The sequence below is a fragment of the Malaclemys terrapin genome, chromosome 1 (genome assembly GCF_027887155.1).
Source record: "Malaclemys terrapin pileata isolate rMalTer1 chromosome 1, rMalTer1.hap1, whole genome shotgun sequence".
NCBI classification, from domain to species: domain Eukaryota; kingdom Metazoa; phylum Chordata; order Testudines; family Emydidae; genus Malaclemys; species Malaclemys terrapin.
The window spans coordinates 303,574,089-303,594,601 of NC_071505.1; the positions used below are offsets into that span (position 1 = coordinate 303,574,089).

Below are 20,513 nucleotides of genomic sequence, written 5' to 3' on the forward strand. Positions count from 1 at the left end.
TGCATTTTGGGGGGCTTATTTAGTTGGATGATGGTGCCCCCGAGGCTCTGCACTAGTTGCCTTGTTTAAAATTTACATGCCATTTGGCATACTGCTATCAGGCAATGTCAGAGTCTGCTATAATCTGGGTATTCATTTTTATGTCCATTTACTTGGTATTAATACTCATATTTACTTAGCTGTCCTACAGACTCAAAATGTGGCATTGTACTGACTATTTGGCACTTTGACATGTTTCTACCATGCACTCTGCATAGATGTACTGAAGAGGGATTTGCAGAATGGTTTGAAAGACTATATTACAGTTTCTCTGCCTATTTGGGGGTTGGTTTGTTTTTTGTCCACACTTGTTATGATCTATATGTCCAGAATAGCATCAGCTTTCTCGGAAACACGAAGATTTGTTGCAGTATCTCAAAGTGAAGTTGAATTATACAAGTCCCTCTGCTGGATATATGTCTGGATCAGGCAGGCAAGGTATAATTATGTAAATTTGTTGATTACCAGCGGCGGCTGCCATTGTGTGTTTTATAAAAATTCTCTTTAGATGACAAATGAATTGAGCAGGACATCCAATTTTTGTCATAATTGTAGCTAAATAAAATTAGAGCTTCTGTTTTAAGTTTTAACCATTAAACACCCATAAACACCCCTGATACAGATGATGATAATAATAATAATTAATAAAATTGCTGTTAATACAATAAACCTGGCGGGGGGGGGGGACACCAGAAATGGATACTTGTACCTAAGGGCTTGTGTACACAGAGCAGTAATGAGGACTACGGGGTTTGATTTCTAAAGTGCACGAATGCATTGCACATTAATTGGACTGTATAGATCCTGCTGGTGGGCACTATTGGTTCCATAGTACACTTTAACATAATGCTGTTTGAAACAGTACAGTGTTAAAGTACACTAGAGAACATTACAAAGAGATTACTCCTTACAATATATACAAAGGGAGAACCCCAAAAATCCCCCAATTTTTGGACGTCTACATAAAACTCAAAAATTGCAAAAAATGAAATTAATACCCCCCCCCCAAAAAACAGAAGCCCGCGTATACCAACCACATTAGTATTGTTTGCAGAGGTGACAAACCACATATACATACAGACTAGGGTTACCATATTTAGTGCCTCCGAAAGGAGGACACTTTAAAGGGGCCCCAGCCCCGCCCCCAGCCCCGCGCCCGCCCCAACCCCGCCCCCTCCCCAAAGTCTCCGCCCCCTCCCCTGCTTCCCGCGAATATTTGAGTCGCGGGAAGCCTGAAGCAGGTAAGGGGGGGGGGGGGTGTGGGGGGGAGGAGGCGCGGCCCACCCCCGGCACCGCAGCCCACCCCCGGCACCGCAGGTCCCCAGCCCGTCCCCTGAGCCCCCGGCCCGGCACCGCCGGCCGAGCCCCCGACCCGGCACCCGAGTCCCCGGCCGGGCCCGGCACCGGGCCCCCCCCGAGCACCGCCAGCCGAGCCCCCGGCCCAGCACCCGGCCCGGCACCCGGCCACCCCGAGCACCGCCGGCACCCGACCCGGCACCCGAGCCGCCGGCCGAGCCCCCCGGCCCGGCCCCGGGCCCCCCCGAGCACCGCCGGCCGAGCCCCCGGCCTGGCCCGGCACCCGAGCCCCGGGCCCCCCCGAGCACCGCCGGCCGAGCCCCCGGCCCGGCCCCGGGCCCCCCCCGAGCACCGCCGGCCGAGCCCCCGGCCCGGCCCGGCACCCGAGCCCCCGGCCCGGCACCCGGCCCCCCCGAGCACCGCCGGCCGAGCCCCCGGCCCGGCACCCGGCACCCGAGCCGCCGGCCGAGCCCCCCGGCCCGGCCCCGGGCCCCCCCGAGCACCGCCGGCCGAGCCCCCGGCCCGGCACCCGAGCCCCCGGCCCGGCACCCGGCCCCCCCGAGCACCGCCGGCTGAGCCCCCGAGCCCCCGGCCGGCACCCGAGCCGCCGACCGCATGTCCGATTTTCCTGGACATGTCCGGCTTTTTGGGATTTCCCCCCGGACGGGGATTTGGAGCCCAAAAAGCCGGACATGTCCGGGAAAATCCGGACGTATGGTAACCCTAATACAGACCCCAGAAATCTTTCAGGCTCTGAATATATGAAACTTATTTGGAAAGAAACTGTTCCTGCATTGGAATTTCTAGGGAGAGAGATGTGTTAATACCCATCCCCAAAGAGGCTGAGTTTGGGGGGGCCTGCATCAGTCCCAGTGTCTGCTGATCCAAGGCGTGAGCAACCAAGCTTGGTACCAGATTTTGAGGATCTGTCACCTAGCCCAGCCCCCTTTCTGTTGGAAGGAGAGGCAAAACTTGACCCTGTTTGCTTAGTACCAGCCACATGATGCGTCTTTTATTTAAAACCCAGTAATCTTTGTACGAGCATATTTTTACGGTTATTTATTTTATCATTTTTAAGACAACATTGATGGTACAGGTACCAGCAGGGCCGCCGAGGGGGGGAGCCGGTACAAATTACCGGAGCCTGGCGGTCCGGAAAGGGGCCCGGCTTTCCCCCCCCCCCCCATTGCCTTACCGGGGCCCGGAGGTCCAGAAGGGGGCCTGGGGCCCGACTTCTCCCCCTCTCGTCGGCCCTGTTTAGCCAATCCGCCCTTGTGGGGGGTCCGAAAAAAAATTTTCACCGGGGCCCGAACCCACTCTCGGCGGCCCTGGGTACCAGATAAGGAGAAAAATTAAACAATCCTAAAAATCCTTAAGATAATAATACCTATTTAATAGAGAGCATGTCCTGTTTCTAGAATGGTTTGTTGAGACCTTAGGCAGCCAGGTCTCCTAAGATTCTGCAGGCTGTTCCAAGCTTGCCTTGGAGGAGGGGTGGACCAGTGCAGAGTAGCCCTCGGATGGGAGGTAGAGTGTATGGTGGCTTCGGGGTAGTCAATTATTTTTTGCCAGGATCCATATTACTTGGTCAAGGTATAGTCAAGGTTCAGACTCCAGAGAAAATAATAATTATAATTAATAATAAGTAAATAAAAACATTTCAGGGTCATTCAAAAGCATCTGGCGGTCTGGATTTGGCACGCAGTCCGCCTATTGACTACCCCTGTTTTAGGCTACCTTTGCACCTCCCCATTCTGAGTTGTACTAAGTGCTCTTGAGCTGCAGGTTAGGATCTTGCCCAAGATTTGCACAATCCTTGACAACATTCACTCCTGGAACTATATAACCACAAGCATTCAAATAGTGATAAGAATTTCAATTAACTAATCCTTTTATAATCTGGAGGGGGGCAGAGAGACCTAACAGGTAGCTCTGGGGCAAGTAAGAATTGGCATTTTATAAAATTTGGAACATGTTTCTCTAAAAAAAGATGCCCTGTATCAAAAGGAAGCCCCCTTACATTAACAATCTCAGCCTTTACAGCCCAGATTAAATCATAGATTAGCTGAGTCATATTCAACAGGGGGTCCTGTGGCACCTTTAAGACTAACAGAAGTATTGGGAGCATAAGCTTTCGTGGTGAGAACCTCACTTGCTCCATACTGATTTATACTTGCCTCTGGAAATTTCCATTACTTGCATCTGAAGAAGTGAGGTTCTTACCCATGAAAGCTTATGCTCCCAATACTTCTGTTAGTCTCAAAGGTGCCACAGGACCCTCTGTTGCTTTTTACAGATTCAGACTAACACGGCTACCCCTCTTATACTGAGTCAAATTGACGTCATTGACCTCTACCCAAAGTGGAGAATTACTTCTTGATTAAGATCAAAAAGAAAAAATCCAACCTTTTTAAAAAAAAAAAAAAAAAAAAAAAAAATTCAAGAAATCTCTCAGAAAAATAGAAATTGCAGCACACAGCGGAACAAATTCTGCTCTAGATCCAGAAGCCCAACCATGACCTCCCCACACTGGGATGGGGCAGGACTGCATTATAGCTGAGTGGATTGGTGTTTCTGTCATAGTTAGAACATAACATAACATAAGAACGGCCGTACCGGGTCAGACCAAAAGTCCATCTAGCCCAGTATCCTGTCTACCGACAGTGGCCAATGCCAGGTGCCCCAGAGGGAGTGGACCTAACAGGCAATGATAACATTCCACTTAGAACATAACATAGTTCCCCCAAACAAAGTGAAGTCACTCAGGCTTTGTGGGGGCTTTCATCTCATGAGGACAGTCGTAGGTTTCATAAAACATATGTAAGTAACAAATAAACAATCACTTTGAAGACAGCAGCTTACAATGAATCTTAAGAAGTTTGATAAACTCAAATTTAATCTAATTTTCAATCAAATTGTGCCAAATTTAGCTAAAGATTATGTGACAAATGATCATTCTGAACTGGCACTGTGTGCCTCTTAATTTTGCTTTTCACCCAATCCTTCAGAAAAGCATATTTTATTTTGTATAGGATAATAGTTTGTGTTTGTGTACTAAATAAAGTATTTACATTCCCAAAAGTCCTGCTTATGAACCAGCATACAGTCCAAATATAATTATGATATTGCATAATATGTACACCGCAGAAGCAGTCTCTTCCTTAGTGACTGCTTAGTTCCTACTAGTTCTCCCCACGTATAGGAACTTTATTCCGAGAATGCCTTTCTGGATTACGCCTTTACATTTGTCAGAGTCCTAAAGTGGCTACTATCTAAATAGATGCTGCTGCTTCTTTCTTTCTTTCTTCCAGCTGGTAAGTACTCCTAACTCCTATTACATTTTCCTCTAATTTTCCTTTTCTTATTCCAGAGGAGAGGGCATTTTTACACGGAATACTTGTTAAATTATTTTGCCATTGAAGTTTCTTGCCTTTTTTTTTTTTTTTTTTTAACATCTAAAGTAAGCCTTTGTGTCTCACTTTTACCTGTCACCTACCTATTTTCTTGCATTATTGTATATTTGTTTGTTTTAATGTGTCTCAAATAAGAAACAAGTTTTAGGCTGTTCATCCTTTGAAAGTAAGGTGTGCTTAGCAGGTGCAAACTTGAAAACTTAAACTCCTGCTTTTAAATATAACATAAACAATACCTTTCCACCACTCCCTTCGGCTGATATCAGCCTACAAGTTATTTTCTCTTGTGTAATAAACCGATAGCAAACCTTTGAAATGATGTTGTAGGTTCTTCAAAGAACAGTTTCCCTTTTTATTTCTCTCTCCTCAATATATTTGATAGTACATCATCTTCCCCTTGAAATTACTAACAGCAGAGCATTTCAACTATTTCCGCCTGCATTTTTCTGAAGGTATTTTTTTTTTTTTCAACAAGCAGTTTGGTTATTATGAAGAGTAATAATAGTAATTAAAGAAACCCTTCTCCTCCAAAGCTCCTTGCATACACTAATGCATGTGATTAATTTTAGGCCCATGAATAGTCCCATTGAATTCACATTCAGCGAGATTACTCATACATGCAGAGTTAAGCACCTGTATATGTGCTTGAAGAATGGTGACCTTAAGCCTCTGCAACAGCCAAAGAGGAACACGTTGCTGTGCAAGAAGGACTAAAACAAGACAACTAATGGTCATTACAATTTCTCTTTTTCTTTGTATGTGCATTTCTAAGGTAGTCATCATTGCATTATCTAGACACCATCACTTACATTAAAAAGAACAACAGTGGTCTTCCAGGGTGAAAAACCAGTTCTCCACCCCTCTCCTATGCTTTAAGACATTTTCTTGGGATCATAAGAATAGCCATACTGGGTCACACCAATAATCCATCTAGCCCAGTATCCTGTCTTCCAACAGTGGCCAATGCCAGATGTTTAAGAACAGGGCACTACTGAGTGAACCATCCTAGCATCTGGCAATTGGAGGCGTAGGGACACCTAGAGCATATGTTGCATCCCTACCATCTTGGCTAATAGCCATTAATGGCCCTGTCCTCCATAAAATCATCTAGTTCTTATTTGAACCAGGTTATACTTTTGTCCTTCACAACATCCCCTGGCAACGAGTTCCACCAGTTGACTGTGCATTGTGAACAAGTAGTTTGGTTTGTTTTAAACCTGCTGCCTATTAATTTCATTGGTGACTTCTTGTGTTATGTGAAGGGGTAGATAACATTTCCCTATTCACTTTTTTCCCCACAGCATTCATGATTGTATAGACCTTTATCGTATCCCCCTTTTTAGTTGTCTTTTTCCTTTAAAGATGAACAGTCCTAGTTCCTCCTCGTTGTTTTTGCTACGGCTACCACTCTGAAACCTAGTCTGTTCAGTTTCTCCTGATATGGAAACTGTTCCATACCCTTAATCATTTTTCTTGTCCTTCTCTGTACCTTTCCCAACTCTAATATATCTTTTTTTGAGATGGGGTGACCAGAACTGCATGTAGTATTCAAGTTGTGAGGTACCATGGCTTTATATAGTGGCATTATGTTATTTACTGTCTTATTATCTATACCTTTCCTAATGGTTTCTAACATTGTTAGCTTTTTTGATTGCCACTGCACATTGAACAGCTGTTTTCAGAGAACTATCCACAATAACTCCCAAGATCTCTCTTGAGTGGTAACAGCTAATTTAGACCTTATCGTTTTGTATGTATGGTTGGGATTATGTTTTCCAGTATGCATTACTTTGCATTTATCAACATTGGGCAACAAAATGGCAGATGAAATTCAATCACCCAGTTTTGTGAGATCCCTTTGTAACTCTTTGCAATCTGCTTTGGACTTCACTATCTTGAGTAATTTTCTATCATCTGCAAACTTTGCCTCTTTGCTGTTTATCCCTTTTTCCAGATCACTTATGAATATGTTGAACAGTATGTTACCCACTTAATTTAGGACACCCTGCCTATACCCTACCGAGAGCTCAAGGCATGACCTGGTCAATTTAGGGCACCTTGCCTATACCCTACCGAGGGCTCAGGATGTAAGGCACCTATCCTTACCCACGGGGCTCAGGAAGAAACCTGGTCAATATAAGTACCTTCCCTTTGTCTCAGGGCTCATGGCTCTATGGGTCTGCAGAACCTTTTCCTTGGAAAGAGCCTTACACAGTTGTGCTCTAAACATCTATTTATTTGCAACACACATAGACTATATATACCAAGCAAGTATCTTATGCTCACCACTCCCTATATACAGACAAATTTCATCTGATGGCCAGTCAGGATCCACTCATCTGGGGGTTCCCGGCAATGCCTCTGCACATCACAGTCTTGAGGTCAGAATTCCAGCAGCTTCATGTTGTACTGCAATCTGGAAATGATTCCCAAAGAGCATTGTTTTTCACTTACATTATATAGGTAAAACTAGCTACCTCCTTCAATTTTACTAAACCTATCACATTATCCCACACTCCTAAATAAAAATTTTAACCAATTACATACTGGCACCTGTGTGTCCTTCTTCCTGCCCAAGTTTTTTTACATTTTAATTTTCATGCCCAAATGATAACTTAGTTGTGACTTCTGTTTATGCAGAAAGTCAACATAAAAACACTGGTTAGAGCTTATTTACTGAGTCTCTCTCTGTATCTTCCCTAATTTCCTAGCGCCCGGGTGTGTCTACTTAATAACCTGGGTGGTTATAACACCCATTAGGGACCCCTGGTTGAGAACCACTGTTCTAGGTCAAGGCACAGGGCTTGGCTACACTGGCGCTTTACAGCGCTGCAACTTTCTCGCTCAGGGGTGTGAAAAAGCACCCTCCTGGGCACAGCAAGTTACAGCGCTGTAAAGCACCAGTGTAAACAGGGCCCCAGCGCCGTAAACTAATCCCCTCATGGAGGTGGAGTACCTGCAGCGCTGGGAGAGCTCTCTCCCAGCGTTGGCGCGCGACCACACTCGCGCTGCTGCGGGAGCGCTCCCACGGCAACGCTTTGAAGTTTTCAGTGTAGCCAGGGCCATAGTAATCCAATCTAAAGGTGACAAAAGGATGGATTGCTGTGGCTCAGAAGTGCAGAGTGTACTAGAATTGGCTGTGGGTGTCTCCTCTGGTAGTTGTAATGACTTCCATCAGCATGCAGGGATCGTAGTTCAGCAATGATGCTATTAAAGGATTTTCATAGTGGTGATGGCCCTGATTTTGCCACTGTTTCTGACCTTGAAATTAACAGGACTATCCAGTGTAAAGTATTATTTACACAATATGATACTCCTGGGGGAATTGTGCGCCACTGTGCGCACTCATGCACAAACACATGAAATATATTTTAAATATCTTTTTGCAGAAAGTAGCTTCTGCTGAAAAGTTGCTGCAGTTCCACCTTTTGCTCACCAAAAGGTGCCGTGGCACTAGAGCAGAGCAGCAGCTCTTGGCAAGCCCCAGCTATCACAGGCAAGAGAAAGAGCCTGCCTTCTTCACAGTGCCTGTCGGGCCACGTCCGGAGACGGGGTCTATGGGGAAACAGACAGCGTGGGGATGCTGGGGGGTTAGACAGGGGCTCATAAGGGCTGGTGGGGGAGGACAGACTGGGGTAGTGGCTGAGTGGAGGTGCAGGTCCACATGGGTAGAGGTGTGCGTGTGTGTGCGCGCGCAGACCTACAGGGGGAAAGTGGATGGCTGAGTGGGGTCACAGAGACACATGGTGACAGGGATGGATGTGCCTGACTGAATTGAAGAGGCTAGGGGTCAGCCAGGGTCTGCATGGGGATGCTCCCTAACAATCCCTCCCCACCCCCAAAAAACCCTGTTCCATACTTTTCCCACCCATACCCAACAACCCTTCAAGTTCATACCCAGGTTCCTTCCCAGCAATTACTTCGCTCTCCCTCAGCTCCTCTCTTACCCCTGACTCCCCCAAGCCTTTGAACTGCTTCTGACGGATGCGGGAAATACGGTTCTGTATTGTAGTTAAATGAATTATTACTCAGAGTTCTGTATTAATATATGCCTAGTAAGGAATCTGTTTGTCAAAAAAAAAAAAAAAAAATCCTGAATCCCATACTTGCTGACAAGTATTTTGAAATAAATTACTGAAATAATTGAAACTGGTGTGATTATATAGTATTATTTTGACAAATAAAATATGCAGAATTTTAAAATATTGTTTACAGATTTAAAAAAAAAATGGGTGCAGAATTCCCTCAGAAGAAATGTGAATAAGTGTTGCTGATTTGGACGCAAAATTAGCAAGTCTTAGTCACGAGGACAGGTTAAACAATGCTTTTTGCCTTAAAAGTCTTGCGTGTGAAACACTTATTTATATCATACAATGTTGTATAACGTCAGAAAGCAACACAAATTAAACAGTGCTTTTTGCCTTAAAAATTGTTTCTCTTTGTTTATGATGATAACTCATCCCAAGTAGTAAATGGAGGTTCAAAACCAATTGCATAATACTACTTAAATTTTATGGTTGTATTTTGGAAAACGAGACCACACAGGTTTCTGAGATGACCTTCTTTTTTCTTCTTTCTGCTGCTTTAGGAGTATTGCATGGGGCTCAATGAGGTAGTGTAGCCTTTTTGTGATGGAGAAGGAGGCAAGCCAGTTGGAGAAGGACCATGTCCATAGTGTGTATGAGAAAATTGCTCCTCACTTCCATGATGCACGCTACAAGGCTTGGCCAAAGGTACAACAGTTCCTTTCAGATCAGGAACCAGGCAGCCTGATTGCTGATATTGGTAAGTTTCATCCCTGAGTATGACAACTGTTTAAAAATGAATTTAATTTGTTTAGTGTTGATAGTGATCAAAGCCAGGGATGCCTCTCCTCTGTATTAAGCAGTACTTTTGGGGATGGTCAAGGTCACCTTGCCTTAAGCTGCAGGGTTTGAAATGAGTGCTCATCTGCAAAACGAGTGTTTTGGAGCTGGTAGGTACTCTTTTAATCATCATAGCCTGGCTGCCTATCAAATTTGCCTCCTGCTGCTTGCTCTTCCTCTTTCTTCTATAATGGACCTGCTTCCAGAGCCACCCATAGATACATATACATACAAGCCATGTGGCTGTGTAACTTTTCCCATTACCTACTTGTGACGGAGTGTACCAGGCCTTTGAGGCCCCTTGCTGGAGGGCCCATGGTCTTACCATACCCTGCCCCAAGAAAGGAGCAGTGAAGATGGGTCCTCCAGGCCTGCCTAGAGAGGCTGCACAGAAGCAGCCAATCTGAGCCCAGCAGGCTCAGCTAAAAGGCACTGCAGGGCCTGAGCAGGTCAGTAGGACCAGAAGAGCAAGGAAGGGTGCTTCTTCCTGGTCACAGGAGCTCAAGAGAGAGCCAAAAGATGGGTTTTGGTGGCATTTGTATTTCATAGAATCATAGAATATCAGGGTTGGAAAGGGACTTCAGGGGGTCCTCAAAGCAGGACCAATCCCCAACTAAATCATCCCAGACAGGGCTTTGTCAAGCCTGACCTTAAAAACCTCTAAGGAAGGAGATTCCATCACCTCCCTAGGTAACCCATTCCAGTGCTTCACCACCCTCCTAGTGAAAAAGTTTTTCCTAATATCCAACCTAAACCTCCCCCACTGCAACATGTGACCATTGCTTCTTGTTCTGTCATCAGGTATCACTAAGAACAGTCTAGATCCATCCTCTTTGGAACCCCCTTTCAGGTAGTTGAAAGCAGTTATCTAATTCCCCCTCATTCTTCTCTTCTGCAGACTAAATAATCCCAGTTCCCTCACTGTCTCCTCATAAGTCATGTGCCCCAGCCCCCTAATCATTTTTGTTGCCCTCTGCTGGACTCTTTTTCCAATTTTTCCACATCCTTCTTGTAGTGTGGGGCCCAAAACTGGACACAGTACTCCAGATGAGGCCTCACCAATGTCAAATAGACGGGAATGATCATGTCCCTCGATCTGCTGGCAATGCTCCTACTTATACAGCCCAAAATGCTGATGATTTGGTGAGAAGGAAGAAGATCTGAGAACTTCAGCCCTTAGGTAAGAGTGAAGAAAAAGGGGCTACATGGGAAAAGGCTCAGGCTAGCAGCAGCGAACTGGAGGCAACTGCTGTTGATAGTGTCTCTGTGTTGGGACCCGGAATAGTGGGTGGGCCCTGGTTCTCCCACTGGTGAAGTGGTCTAAGCCCCAAGCAGGGGACAAGTCTTAGAATCCCAAAGGCAGGGCAGGATTTAAAGGGCCCAGAGATGGGGCTGAATACCCTGATGAAGGCAGGCAGTGTGTTGAATTCTTTGCTACCCCAAAAGGGGTTCATCCATTTGACTGTGTGAGTTAGCCTGGCTGCCTATCAGATTTGCCTCGTGCTGCCTGCTCTCCCTTTTTCTTCTATAATGGACCTGTGTGAGTTGGCCGGAGAGCTGAGCCTCTGAAGACCTACAGAGGAAGGCTGACACCCTACTGAAGGCACTAGGGGCCAGAAAGGCTTGCAGTATCACACCCAGCCATTAGGAGGCACTTGGGAGGTGAATGTCCTGTCACCACTATTAAAGGAAAGTATGAAAGGGCTAAATAGCTGAATAACGTTGCAAATAATTTTCCCTTTTTTATTTTAAGATGTTAGTGGATATGAAAACTCTGAAATTTGAAGTTTTCTATTTTTCTAAAGTTAAAGCATGGACCATGCCAGGGCAAGTTTCCCTGTACTACCATGCCAGTGTGCTTCCATGCCTGCAGGGACAACAGGTGCTGGCCAGCTGGTAGTTTTGCCACTGTCCTCCTTCATTCTTTAAGAAGTAACATTGTCGACAAGGATGTTAATAGTGATATGGACACCTCCCCATTAAAAACTAAACTAAGACCATGGAAGGATTTCACGTTGACCACCAAACAGAGGTCTGATATGGCCAGCTTATGACTGCTACTGACCTGTGCTGGATTCAAACTAAAAATAAATAGCTTCTCTACTCCTTTTTCAGTTTGCTAAAGTCATCTCTCCAGCCCCTTTCTTTTTTTCTTTCAATTCTTAGTGTTGATGAAAGTGAAGTATCCATGACAATGGCTTGGACCAAACGTGTAATGTCTGATGTTACACTGACTTCCCTACATTGCTCTGTGTGTGCACACTGGGCTTTCTGCTCTACGTGTCTCTTTTATTTCTGGGTGTTCTCATGAATGGTTGGGGTTAATTTCATAGTGGTTTTTAGTGTATTGCAGGGGTAGGCAACCTATGGCACGTGCGCCGAAGGCGGCACGCGAGCTGATTTTCAGTGGCACTCACACTGCCCGGGTCCTGGCCATTGGTCCGGGGGACTCTGCATTTTAATTTAATTTTAAATGAAGCTTCTTAAACATTTTAAAAACCTTATTTACTTTACATACAACAATAGTTTAGTTATGTATTATAGACTTATGGAAAGAGACCTTCTAAAAACGTTAAAATGTATGACTGGCACGCAAAACCTTAAATTAGAGTGAATAAATGAAGACTTGGCACACCACTTCCGAAAGGTTGCCGACCCCTGGTGTATTGTGAACTGTGAAAACTGATCAGAGGAGGGCACTATAAAATAGGCCTCACTCCTTTCACGTGAACAAATACATATGCATTATGAACCATCAAATTGAATTTTGCCTGTGACATAGAGGATTTGAACTGAAGTCTCCAGAAGTGAAAGGCTATTATATTAACACAATGCACTTCACTCCCTTTTCTTAATTGGGTCTGTGATTTCAATGACCGTCATTCAAGCAAGAGGTGAGAAATCACATTTGGTAACTTTTTAGATTTTCAAAATGTAAACAGTTTTTCAAACTATCAGACTTAATAGTATAAGGATTCAGATACCTGAGCCCCAGATGAAAATGCTAGCAGTAAAATAGTTCTAGTCTAAAGTTTTGTTATTTCAACACAGATTTTTTTGTAGTGTGGGAAGGCTGTACATCTCCACATCAGGAGCATACAGTTATGAAGAAACTGCAGGGAGATATCAGACAAAGAAAGTTCCAGTTGTCATGGCAACAACAATTAGCAGCAGATAACAAGAAAACAATGGGTTTAACAGCTTGGTCTAATAGTGATTTAATTACTTAGCCTTCTGATTTGTCCGTTTGAATACATGGGAATAATTCAAAGCTGTGCTGCTGCCATATGATGCTTTAATACTTTATTTTTGGTCTCTTACAAGCAGAAGTGCAATAGCGTCATTAACATAAACGTTATTGAATCTGTATGCCCTGAGAAAACCAAGACAAATGCTCTTTAGCAAATCCGTCTCATCACTTAATGTCACACAGCAAAGAGCCCACTGTTTGACAGATAGGAACAGTCTGTGCTCATTGTGCTAAAATGATCACAAGACACAATAAATTCCTCTATAATGTCATCCTGTTTTTTTTTTTTTTTTTTAAGTGGGCAGAGAATTTCAAATTATTGAGGTCAGACCCTGGCACATTTCATTGCTCATGTCAGGAGTACATTCTGTTGCATACAGAAACTGAATGACACTCTTTCTCTTCCTTATTTTACTACTTCAGGCTGTGGAAATGGCAAATACCTTCATATCAATTCTCAGACCTATAAGGTGGGCTGTGATTACTGCTTCCCTTTGGTGGAGTCAGCACGAAATGATGGCCATGAAGTAATGGTGTGTCATAGTCTGTGCCTGCCATATCGGAATGAGTGTTTTGATGCGGTCTTATCCATTGCTGGTAAGTTTTGTACATTGGCAATTTCTGTTGGCCAAAATTTCAAAGGATAATCATGTTTGGAGCTTCTAGCCTGGCTTCACAATCTCTGCCAAGTGTTCTGGCAGAGGGCAACACAAGATTTGGGTAGACCAAGGAAATTTTGCATCAATCTAGTTATACCACTGCAAACCCCTCCCCACTTTGCCAGTGCTGTGCTGTTAGTAACTTGCTAGGGTAGGTTACACTGGTACATGCACTGCCTACACCAGTGGTTTGCAAAAACCCAAATATAGACCAGGTTCTATTTGGGCTTTTCCCAGTGGCAAAAATGTGAAATGATGACTACCTGCCAGCAGGAAAATATGATGAAAAGAGCCAGCAAAGGAGTCTCTGGTAAAACAAGTTTCAGAGTAACAGCCGTGTTAGTCTGTATCCGCAAAAAGAAGAACAGGAGTACTTGTGGCACCTTAGAGACTAACAAATTTATTAGAGCATAAGCTTTCGTGGACTACAGCCGAAGAAGTGGGCTGTAGTCCACGAAAGCTTATGCTCTAATAAATTTGTTAGTCTCTAAGGTGCCACAAGTACTCCTGTTCTTCTTTCTGGTAAAACAGATTTATGTGGAGAGGAGTAGACTGGGCCCTGAGTTGCAGGGCCAGCATTCATTCAACCACAGTAGTGGGAGGTGCTGCCACTCTACTAGCAAATGAAGGATTGAGATCCAAAACTTACCATTGTTTCCTGTTGTTGAACTCTTAAGATGCTGGCACAGCTTGGTAGGGAGGCAGGGGCAGAGTTATCTTGCTTTTTGGTTTGTGAGAAGGTGGAAGCCTTATCTTTTGGACACGTGGAAACCCAATATTTGTACATTCTGATCAGGTAATTACAAGCTGAAGTGTATGTTTCTATGGGCAGGAAGATGCACATGATAAGGGAACCCATTGGAAAGATGGCACTGATGGCTTTGTACACTTACACAGGGTTTCGGGTGAAGTTCTGATTACATTAATTTCCCAGTCGAATGTGTAAAGTTCTGCATGAAATATCTAGCTGTTCAATACTTGACAAATATCAATCACTACAATATACTGTGAAATTTTAAAATAATCACCAGTATTCCATCTTTTCATAACATGCTGTAGTCACCTGCATCACCACCAACTCCTGTCTCCTCTCTGCTCTTAAGGCTTCTTTTATTTTGTTCCTCTTCCCTTTGCAGCTCACCTTAATGGGAGAGGACGTCTGTCCTTGCTTCTGTAACTGAGACATCAAGTAAGAGTGAGGCTGCAGAAACTTCTATATCCTTCACTACCTCTCCTTAGAAGCTACGGGGCTCTCCTCTCTTTGGGACAATCTTCATGAAATTACCTAACAAGTCCACAAGTCAAATAATCATATTAAAAACAGGATTGATTAAAAATAGTGGAACTAAAACAAAAGACATTGTTTGCTTAACAGAGGAAGATTTACTTTTCCTGTAAGTTAAACAAGATGAGACACTCCTAGCTTCATTAAAGCAAAATTTAAATGTGAATATCTTACATCTCTTTAAATCAATCACTGATCAGGCTGACAGCTTCCTCTCCCTATCTCAGAAAGTCTTTCTTTCAGCCTCTTGGGACTCTGGTTTTCAAATCCCAGATCCATGTCAAGTCCTTTGATGTTCAGAGGAGCTTCCAGAGTTCATTATCATACTAGATACAGTGTTCTGTTCTATGTAGGTATTCATGCTTAGCACTGGAGTATCTGAGCACCTTACATTAGTTTATTAAGCAACATGACGACACATGTGTAACATGTTTGCTCTCTCATCCTTTCCCCAGTTGGAGAAGTGTGTGCAGTGGGGTGTTTTTCTTTGGAAATTTTTTACTGTGTGTTAGAGAAGGCCAAGCTCACAGACATGTGGCTTACACTTAGGACCATTACACCTTTTGCTCTTAGTTCCTATGGAAGTTTATTCCACAGTCTAGGGCCAACCCCCAAGACAGCTTTGTCTTCTGTACAGATGAGCTTTACCATTATTGTAAAGAATTCCATTACCCTGGAGGAGCGTAGTTGTTGACCAGTTTTCATCCCAGAGCTGTAGGTAGTTTTCTAGGTATTGTGGGTCCAGGACATGGAGCACCTTGAAGATATGGACTGAACCCCTGAACTTGATCTGATAGTCTATGGGAAGCCAGTGTAGAGAGCAGAGCATGCTTACAATATGCTTACAATAGCCCATGTTGCTGAGGAGCTAAACTAGTACAGAATGCTGCAGGGTGAGTTTTCCAAGGGGTGATGGCTTCATGCCAAGCTATACTGCTGTGGTCCAGCGGAGAGGTGGTGAAGGTGTGACTAACTGAGGCCAGGTCATTGTCTGCCAGATGAGACTGAGATGGTAGAAAGCATTACTTGCAGATGTGGCTATGTAAGCTCTTAGAATCGACAAGTTATCCAAGAATCAGAGGGGTAGCCGTGTTAGTCTGAATCTGTAAAAAGCAACAGAGGGTCCTGTGGCACCTTTAAGACTAACAGAAGTATTGGGAGCATAAGCTTTTGTGGGTAAGAACCTCACTTCAAGTACTTGCATCTGAAGAAGTGAGGTTCTTACCCACGAAAGCTTATGCTCCCAATACTTCTGTTAGTCTTAAAGGTGCCACAGGACCCTCTGTTAAGTTATCCAAGAGTACTCCTAGACTACAGACTGAATTGACCAATTGTTGGTGCGTACCTTCATCAACAGGTGACTTCATGGCGGCAAACTCTTCAGAGTGCTTTCGTCTGCCTACTAGTATAATCTGTTTTACTCAGGTTCAGCATCAGTCAGCTGTTAATGCACTAGGGCATCTTGGTGGTAGTAGTGTGGCCGTATGTGGTAACGTATAATATTGCCAATTCATGATTTATTTTTTTTATCATGCATCTCATGATATTTGAAGTTCTTCTCAAAGCACAAGTTCTTGGAATAATAGGATTATATGAGAATCTCAGCTTCTGGTTGTAATTTTTTTTAAATGAAGCTTCTAGCCCACATGGTTGCTGAGAAAAGCTTTAAAACGTGCACTTTAAAGGATCAAAAACCAAAAGGCAAATAAAAAGAACTCCAGACTTCTTATTTAAATCTCGTGCTTTCTAAGCCAATCTCCTAGGTTTTGGACCTGACTCATTTTTATTTATTTATTGTGAGCGATGGGTTTTGGCAATACTGCAGACAGCCCTCCCATCTCTGAGTCCTATTTGTCCCCACATAATCTTCTGAAGATAGATACACACCAGAGGTGATGGTAAACAATTGCATTTCCTATCTTCCAGGAGATTGTCTAGCGACAGGAATAAGGGCCTTCAGCAATGCTCAGGCCAGGACTAGACTAGAAACTTTTGCCAGCATAGCAATGTTGATTAGAAGTAACTTCATGATTTTTTGGCCACATTTCTATGCCAATAAAAGCCCTAATGTAGATGCAGGTACACTGGCATAAAAGTGTTTTTGCCACTATAGCTTCTTTTGCTCAGGGAACTGGTATAAACTACACCAAAAAAAGCACTTTTTGATCAGTACAAGCTGCATCTGCATTCAGAGGGTTTTGCAGTAAAGCTACACTAGCAAAATTTATAAGCATAAAGTAGATCTAAATAGATTCCTTTCAAATGCGTAACTCCTAACAGACAAATCTTCCACAGCTCTTTGCCTGCATTTGGAAAGGTATCCTGTACGTTTTCTCCATTTACTCATAACACAATTTTACTCCAGTTTAAATATCGCTCACTGACAGAAACCAGCCCCTTTATCACAGTCACATATACTGATGGGGTTTTTGTGTGATTGTATGCATCAGAGTGCCAACTCTGTCCCATTGAAATCACATGGAGGTTAGCCATTGACTTCAATGACACATGGGCACCAATCCTTCTATCTCCCTTTCTGTTAAGGAATTATTAATGCTGTCTGAATCCACTTGGCATATCTATAGCTCTTTCAAAATGGCTTTATCTCTATCCTAGTGAGATCATGCTCTTTATGAACATAACAATGGCCACACTGGGCCATTGTGACATTCCCCAGGTACAATCTGGACTGCTGAATAGCTGTGTCCTGTCAGTTCTCCAGTCTGGGGTGCCTTTTACATTGCTTCGCTGTGAAAGCAACCGCTCCTGGCCTTGCTCACACACGGCCTCTAACATGTAAATTACTCCCAGCTATACTGCAAGAGTGTTTCAGCTAGCCATTCCTGAATTATATTGCAGTGACACCAGCAAGTTCTTGTCCCCAGAAATGTGCGTCTTGTACTGTCCAGCTCTTTCCTTCTGTGCAGTACAAGCTCACAGAAAGTACGTCATCTCAACATGGTTTTTGCATAGTATTTTCTATTATCTTAAATCTTCTTAGCATATGTGCAACATGCCTCTTTCATCACAGAATTTGGTCCACTGGTTGGATCATTAGTTTCCCTGGCTTGGGATGGGTACTGATGGGGAGTTCGACGTGAACGCTGATCCATGCCCCCCATTGGGAAACTTCATTTCAGATAACAAACACTTTAATCCAAACACACACTGGTTTAGATAAAACAATAAAACAAATTTAACTACAGAAATATAGATTTTAAGTGATTACAAGTAATGAGGCATAAAAGTCAGAATTGGTTACAAAGAAATAAAAGGGGTAAAATGCAAAATAATACCTAACTTACCAAGCTAAGTGAATTCAAAGCAAAGATTTCTCTCACCACATGCTTATAGCTGTCTGACCGGATCCTGTTGTCCAGTACCCCTACCCCAGTTCAATGACGCTCCTTAGTAGAGATGAGGGGAGAGAGGTAATTTGTGTCCTCTCTTCTCCTTTATAGCATTTCTGTTCTTTGAGAATCCTCTCCAACTGGGGTTCAGGCGACAGCAAGTCTGTTTGCCAAGTAAATTTCTCGCTCACACTCTTCTTCCTGCCAAAGAATGGCTGCTTACCCAGGTAATAATCCATTTGGTTATGCTCACACCTGGCAGAGGCGTAATTTTGCTTATTGTCTCTGAGGAACTGTTTTGTGCCTGATTTGTAAACTTGGAGCGTGTCTCAGTAAAGTCATACAGTAGAATCTTATTATTTTACATACAATGTTGCCACACATATTTTACCAGGACAATAAGTCCAGCACATTGAGTTTTCAAATGATACCTCCTCACAAGGCATACTTTGTACAAAATCCATTATAGTCTTGTAAAAGTGGTGAACATAGAAGTACAGTCCGTCACAACCATCTAACCTGTTATCTTGTCTTCTGACAGTGGCCAATGCCAGGTGCTTCAGAGGGAGTGAACAGAACAGGCAATCATTGAGTGATCCATCTCATTGTCCACTCCCAGCTTCTGGCAGTCAGAGGCTAGGGACCCCCAGAGCATGGGGTGCATCTTTGACCATCTTGGCTATTAGCCAGTGATGGATCTGCCCTCCATGAACTTATCAAATCCTTTTTTGAAAACAGTTATACTTCTAGCCTTTACAGCACCCCATGACAATGAGTTCCACAGGTTGACTGTGCGTTGTGTGAAGAAGTACTTCCTTAGGTTAGTTTTAAACCTGCTGCCTATTAATTTCATTGGGTGATCCATGGTTCTTGTCTTATGTGAAGCAGTAAATAACACTTCCTCATTCGCTTTCTCCACACCATTCATAATTGTATAGACCTCTGTCATAGGCCTCCTCAGTCGTCTGTTTTCCAAGCTGAAAAGTCCCAATTTTTTTACTCTCTCCTCATAGGGGAGCTGTTTGGTACCCCTAATCATTTTTGTTGCCCTTCTCTGTACCTCTTCCAATTCTAATATATATATTTTGTGATGGGGTGACTAGAATAGCACACAGTATTCAAGATGTGGGTATACAATGGATATATATTTGGATGAAATCTCGTTAAACTCTCCTATGTATTGAGTTCCTTGACTACTTGAGATGGGGGCAGCGGTGAGACCAAGCTTTTTCTTTTAATTAAGATATGCCATTTCTTTCCTTTGTATGTAAAGGCAAAGTCATCATGTGCTGCTTCTCTCTCTCAGCCAGATACGCTGATAATTTGGTAATAAATAGAAATTACTTTACTATCTGATCAGTTTCCTTGTCCCACTAGGAGGAAAGAAGCTGCTGGAATGAATAGCAAAGGGCTTTCCTTAAAGTTAATGCCATTATATGAAAGAACTTCAGTTTAATCTGTCATGTTTTTGTCAGTACAGCAAACTAAACATAGAGGGCCAGATTCTGAACTGGTGTAAATCTGCCTAGCCTCACTGAAATCAATGGAGCTCTGCCAATTTGCACCAGTTGAAGACTTGGCCCAGTGTTGCTAGGAAGACTCTTCTGCCCACGCTACTTTTTTAGTTGGAGAAAGTTTTAACACTGTTAGGAAATGTGGAAAGATCTGAACGTGTGAAATGAGAATAATTAGCCTCTCTTCGACAGTGAAATCAGAAGAGTATCAGTTGTGACTCATCGGGGATATTATCTTGCAAGCCATGACACTTCTTCTCTGTATGGAAAAGATTTTTAGAAAAGGGATCACTTTTATAAAGGGCAAAGTTCTCTCAGATCCGCATTGCAAATACCTGTTGCCTAGAAAACTCCTGTAAAATGTGTTAGTTGTCAATACTACAACATAGAAATCTGTGCTGAGAAGTTCTGCATTAATGGAATCCCATTCTGACATTTTATCACCATGAGGAATTTTTAAAAGCACTCTACTGAAGTTGATAGGCCTAAAATTAGCTCCACTAGCTGTGTGTGCACATCATGTTCTCTCCTTTGCTCTAGCTGTCTATTCTGTATTTGTGAGCTTTAGAGAACAGGATTCTTTCATCATTCTGCCTCTTCACAACCAGGAAGAAGGAATGCAAGATCTAAACAAAGTGCAGCGTGCCTCCTCTTGTTTCACGTGCTTGTGTTTGTGCTCATACAGAAACCTGCTGCCTTGTTGGGTGGTTGTAAGGACTTCCAAGAGAGAAATCTCAGTTGTCATTGTTGCAGCCCAGGTTGCAATGGCAGTTTAAAAACTGCAAAATTATTTAAATGACTGTGTGTATTATAATATAGGTTAAATGTTATTTCTTTCAGGA

General features: G+C 43.5%; 1 protein-coding gene across 2 annotated transcripts in view; it reads left to right on the top strand.

The window, feature by feature from the left end:
* Window positions 1-20,513, top strand: part of LOC128829872 (probable tRNA methyltransferase 9B) — a 69,235-nt gene that overhangs the window by 31,007 nt on the left and 17,715 nt on the right. Inside the window, exons 2-3 of one of the 2 annotated variants that reach the window (XM_054015307.1) lie at window positions 9,337-9,533; window positions 13,287-13,460. In XM_054015307.1, the coding sequence (XP_053871282.1) occupies window positions 9,380-9,533; window positions 13,287-13,460 (328 nt within the window). In that variant the 5' untranslated portion in view covers window positions 9,337-9,379. Of the gene's footprint in view, window positions 1-9,336; window positions 9,534-10,688; window positions 11,276-13,286; window positions 13,461-20,513 lie in introns of those variants that run through there. The other variant, XM_054015308.1, reaches the window with a different exon arrangement.